General features: G+C 43.9%; 1 protein-coding gene across 1 annotated transcript; it reads right to left on the bottom strand.

Moving 5' to 3' along the window:
• Window positions 1-3353: 3353 nt before the first annotated feature.
• PHATRDRAFT_bd1197 (predicted protein) lies at window positions 3354-4230 on the bottom strand (the record flags this gene model as incomplete). The annotated part of the gene is made up of 4 exons (XM_002176164.1): window positions 3354-3683; window positions 3726-3875; window positions 3906-4171; window positions 4200-4230. 4 exons carry the CDS (start codon window positions 4228-4230, stop codon window positions 3354-3356), a joined length of 777 nt encoding a protein of 258 aa, XP_002176200.1.
• Between the last annotated feature and the right edge of the window lie 1243 nt (window positions 4231-5473).

Below are 5473 nucleotides of genomic sequence, written 5' to 3'. Positions count from 1 at the left end.
CCGAAGAGCAGGCAGTTATCGATCCAATTGAAGGGCAACGGGCAGAAGACAATAGAGAGGCTGAAAACTTCGTTCTTGAAAAATTTGACGTTTCGAGCTTCGCAAGCATCTACACGCGAAGAAAACAGCAACTGGGACGACATTGTACCAGTTGCTCCACTTTTAAAAACAGGATTTTCGAGTCATCTCCTTCATGGGTCCACTTCGTCTCAACCCACCGATGACGCCATTGACCAACTAGGAAGCAGCAAAGCGCGATCCGTCTCCTAGCCGGCCCGGCCCATATTCTTACGTACAAAAGACTGATAGGCAATCAACGATAATGTCACGGCAACTGGTTGTGGGCGACCTAACGGATCAGCGCGGTCGAGTCACCATGCCACCTACCGGTATGTATCCGCAGAACCGGCCACCCAAATCACCCAGCAAGAAAACAAACAAAGTCTTCCGCGTGGTAAGGATTTTCAGTGATGTAAGTCGGATTTCGATTTAGAGTCGGATTTTGAAAACGTCCTTAATTTAGAGTCGGATTTCGATTTAGAGTCGGATTTTGAAAACGACTCTAATTTAGAGTCGGATTTTGAAAACGACTCTATTTAGAGTCGGATTTCGAAAACGACTCTAATTTAGAGTCGGATTTCGAAAACGACTCTAATTTAGAGTCGGATTTGGAAATCGATTCTAATTTAGAGTCGGATTTCGAAAACGACTCTAATTTTTTTCTGCAAAATTCTCAACGGATATTGGAAACGCCAGCCGGATACGATCATAATTACAACCGAGCTCCTTTAAATACGTAATGACTGGTCGTTATTTTTCGGGACTCATATTCAAGGCTTTGCGGCACGCCCCTGTGAAAGCTGTTCGCCAGACGTCAGCAAGTTAGGTATCCCTGTGAAGTAGCTTTAACCCTTTTGAATCTCAGTGGGAATTTTTTGGATCCCAGTGGGATGCGTTAAGTGATTCCCTGTGTAATATAAAATATACATTCATGAATAGATTTACTACACTGGGATCTCCTTTTCCTTAGGATTATTTTCTAATTGTTAATTTTACTTAAAGGCCGTTTCCCGCGCACGTAAAAGTACTTAGCAATTTTCAAATCTGACCGAAATAGCGATTTTTCAAGTTTTACAGACCGGAATAGCGCTTTTCCTTTAAATAAAAACTCTTTTCGGCTACTTCAATTAAATAAGTCAAATTAGGCACGCCCCAGATAACAGTTAAGCTATTTTTGAATCTTCCTTCATAATGTGATTCCCTTATTGGTAATTTCCCATCTGATTGGTTGGTTAGTGACCAGAAGCTCTTTGCAGTCGACTGGTAAAAAAATGTGGGCACTGCAGTACTGGTCTTCTGGATCTAACAGTTAGCGATAAACGTAGAAATTATACCGCAGCCTGCAGCGTCTAGCGTATTTTGGATGTCTCTGTATCGCTTCATCACAGATTCACTGTCAAAACACACACGCGCCGCAACGCAATTCATGCTGTTGTCCAAAGACTTCCTCTCTACCTGATGCCTTGAAGGAAACTTTCAACATCCATTCCGGAAGTGTGCAAAACTCAAAACTTATTGACATGGTGAAGCCATACTGGAAGTTACGCTCCTGCTATTGTTTTTTCCTGATTCTTTTCGGGCTGTCAACGTCTTGGCTGCACTCAAATTTCTTCGCTAAATTATCTTTGCAACACCAAGAGAGTGCAATACCGCTATATGAAAAAGAAATGGTCTCTTCAACAGTAAACAAGGAGGGGGGAGGGTTGGCATCCGATCGCCTTGCAACCTTACCGGTCAAAGCTTTCTCTTCTTCTGTATCAAGCGTTAGTACTGTTGACACTAGTAGGGGATTTGACACACAGAAACAATCGGAACAGTCAAGCAACCGAGATATTTCCACCGAAACACTCGAAAAAGACCCTTGCATAGTCACCTTAGAGAATAAGGAGGACTTTCACTACGAAATATTGGAAAGCATTGTGCTCCGCTACCCTCTCCCATGGCACACATTAAATTGCTCAATTGACAGTCCGGTCATTTTTGATGTTGCAACCACAATCAATCCAAAGAAGGTTCAGAGTGAGAAAGAGGGATGGGAACGCTACTTTCGTGAACACCTGCAAGGACAAACAGGTACTCGAACTGATGGAGTTACAGCACAGTTTGGTGAGCTGGTACATTACTGGAACTATACCAAGAAATACTCAGCTGCTATTGGCACTACCTGTGACATGTACAGAAATCTCAACAATTGGTTTGGTCGAAGCCCCAGAAACTTTTGCGTACTCCATGGATCTTGCAACTCAGCAAGATGCACTGCTGATATGCTTAATCGTTCCTGCTTTTTGAATCCAATGCATTCCCCCCATTGTTTTTTTCTTCCCATTGATCTACCTCGTTTCCCTTTGATAACGAGGCCACAAAAGCCTTCTTCCCCAATGAATGTATGTGTTTTGGGGAATGATCGAGACCATGGTTTGCTAGCCAGCACTGTCTCTGTTTTGCTAGAGCAGTGGTCAAAGCTCAAAATTCAGATCTTTGTTCACGGACGCCCTATACCTACAAGAGCTGCCTTAGCGCAGTATAGGACATGGAATGTATCAGACTTGGTGACTATGGTCCATGAACCAGACTTTCTTGCATTCCAAAGGTCAATATGCCTGTGCCACATGCTCCTCCCAATGATCAGTCCAGTGCGAAACCCGGGATATTTTGACTTTCCATCTGGTATGAGAAAGTTGACTGGTATTGTCCCTCAGATCATTGCAAATAAAGTACCTTCGGTCATGCACATTGCACTTGAAGAAATCTACAGAGATTATTTTACAGCACCAGTTGAGGTGTACAACAGTACAGAGAGTTTCCAGCATGCCTTCAAAAGAATGGTGTTCCAGCTCCTAGTTGGTCAGAACAACGCTACAGACAATGAGGGGAATAACACTTCCATCAGAAAGTAGTTGAAAGGTGCTGCTATTCTCTCAAGAAATTTAGTTGCTCTATAATTGAGTTGTTGCAAACACCAGTAGCAAACAAAAATGAAAGCATGCTATCCTCTGATATAAAGGTTTGGCTTCCTGCTGGAAAATTTTCTTCCAAGTATGAAACCGCAACATTAATGGGCTAGAATTGTCCTAAAGGAACCAAAGGATTGAGGATACTTTTGTAGGCATATCAAAGACATAATAGATAGAATAGGGTTGACGCAGTTCCAGTCTCACTTAGAAGGTCGGGACGCTTGAAACGCGAAGTTTCCTTACTTCCACCCAGGATTGCCAAGTCATCTAAATCCTACAACTCCTATTGAAGGATTCATAGAAGTTGTGCTTAAAGCTGAAGGAAGTGAAGAAGGTGGGCTAAAACTTGTTCCTGACCACAAGCGCGCTCAAATCCTTGACTCGCTTCAAAGACAACGGCCCCGGCTTGGTTGTACCGGGTGAAACAGACGGCGACGTGGTTTCCCACAACATGGCCTCTTGCGCAGTCTGAGTGTACTGGTTGCGTCCGCCTTGCACAACCCCGGGCAGTATTTCGTGCATTTCTGTACCCACTCCTTTAAGAGTCGTTCCTTTGGGTTGGTAGTCACGGTCGTCGGCGTCGTCGGCGTCGTAGGCGCCTTCATCAAAGGAGCGACCGGCCGCCGTTGCCGTGCGTCGTTTGACTTTGGTTCTCGTCATCCCCGCCCCCTAGGCTGTCAAGATGGAGATTGCCGTCTCCTTCTGGTCCACGATATTCTTGGGCGGTTTGGCCAGCACAATGACTTTGCCCCGGGCCGTTTCCGGACTATGGAGTTTTGCAAAGTCAGGGAGCTCCCCTTTGGGTTTGTGAATGTGCCGCGAGGCCCCCCTTGTATTGTAGAGCATTTTGGCCACATTTAACTGTCATTGTGTTTAGCAATGATTTTCAACGTTTAGAGAAAGGGGGAAGGAGTACGGAAACTCCCGCAAGAAGAAGCAAATGTCCCGTAGCACATCATCCAAGTGTACAGCATATTCGGAGTTCAGTCTGATTGGCTGGTAACGGCCAGAACCGGTTCTAAAAGCTCGTTTTCCCAAACGTCCAATTTGGACGCCGCGGAGGAGGGCGGTCAGGTACATTTGTCCGTCGACCTTTTCTAGACTAGCCTTGGTTTTGGCGTAGTGTGATTTTCCGGCCAAGCTGTGCGGTGCACGCCCTCATTGTCATGACTACAATCAACATACCTTGGTGATTTTCTAAACAAAAAGTCCACATGCGCTCTCTGACTTTTCAACAAGCCTTCCTTGTCATACACGAGTTTCTCTGTCAGCGAGAAATTTTCTATACTGCATTTGTCCGTCCAAGATGGCAAGGTCAACAATTACAGGACCAAAATACAGTCCTATTCAGTGGAATTAACTTTGGGTTAAGCTGTTTCAGAACCTCTTGTGGACAATTTAAAGATTCCTTATAGATTTTGCACCCTTTCCAACAATGATGGTCAACTAATAAATAACAAAGCTGTACAAACATCCTAGATTTAGTTTTTACTCCTCTATTTGGCACTCATGTGAGCCTCCAATTTTGCGTATTTCATGGCCTTCTTTCTATCATTCCAATATTGTACCTCAGTGCTGGGTTTGGGTTAAGTATCATTGAGGGACAAGCTGAATTGAATATGAATGGCTATACATAGTATATGGGTTTGCTCATAAGTAAAAAGATTACTTCAAAGTATGTATTTCCCGCGAGAAAAAAACACTTGGAATAAGTGTAATTTTTCGCAAATAGCGAAAATTTCACCCCTGCTCATCCCAAATAGCGAATTTTCTCAAAAGAGAAAATAGGAATCATAATCTGGTACAAATTGCCGGCAATTTATTCTGCCTAATCTGGTACCACGTTTTTAGGAAACTGCAGCGGTTACGGGCTACAACGTGTCTGTGGGACCAAAGGATTGTAGATACGATAAAAAGACGTAAAACAAAACTTATAAACTTGTCCCCATGATATAGGGATATTGAACCCCTGTACGTGTCGTAGGATTTTTCTAGTCCCCTCACATTGAGACCATGAACATAAACTTGGCGAAATGTGTCCCCTCAAAACCACAACGGGAAAAACAGGGAACCAAATTCAATGACAAATATAATGCTTGTTGTTGAGCAACGTTTATACGCACATGTTTGTTCAACATCTACCGGATCCATGTTGCTTAAAGTAAGAATCGCAACAAATATACCAATGCAGAATTGATTCCCTCCGGCTCTGCTTTTAGACACTTGTGTAAAAATTCCAGACCCAGGTATGAGCTGCCAATGCCCACGGACACAATATTCCGGACCTGCTTACCAATCTATCCTCAGATTTTCCCCAATTGAACACTGTCGGTTAAGACTCTGGCTTGATGCAGCACCTGGTGTACTTCTGCAATCATGTCAACTCCATCCACCTTGACAGCACCGGTCAATGCACACTCTACTTGCGGTTCCGTGTCAAAGACTGCCTGGTCTTTGAT

The sequence above is a fragment of the Phaeodactylum tricornutum genome, genomic scaffold, assembly GCF_000150955.2.
Source record: "Phaeodactylum tricornutum CCAP 1055/1 PHATR_bd_14x6 genomic scaffold, whole genome shotgun sequence".
NCBI lineage: Eukaryota > Bacillariophyta > Bacillariophyceae > Surirellales > Neidiaceae > Phaeodactylum > Phaeodactylum tricornutum.
This window is presented reverse-complemented; position numbering and strand designations above follow the sequence as displayed.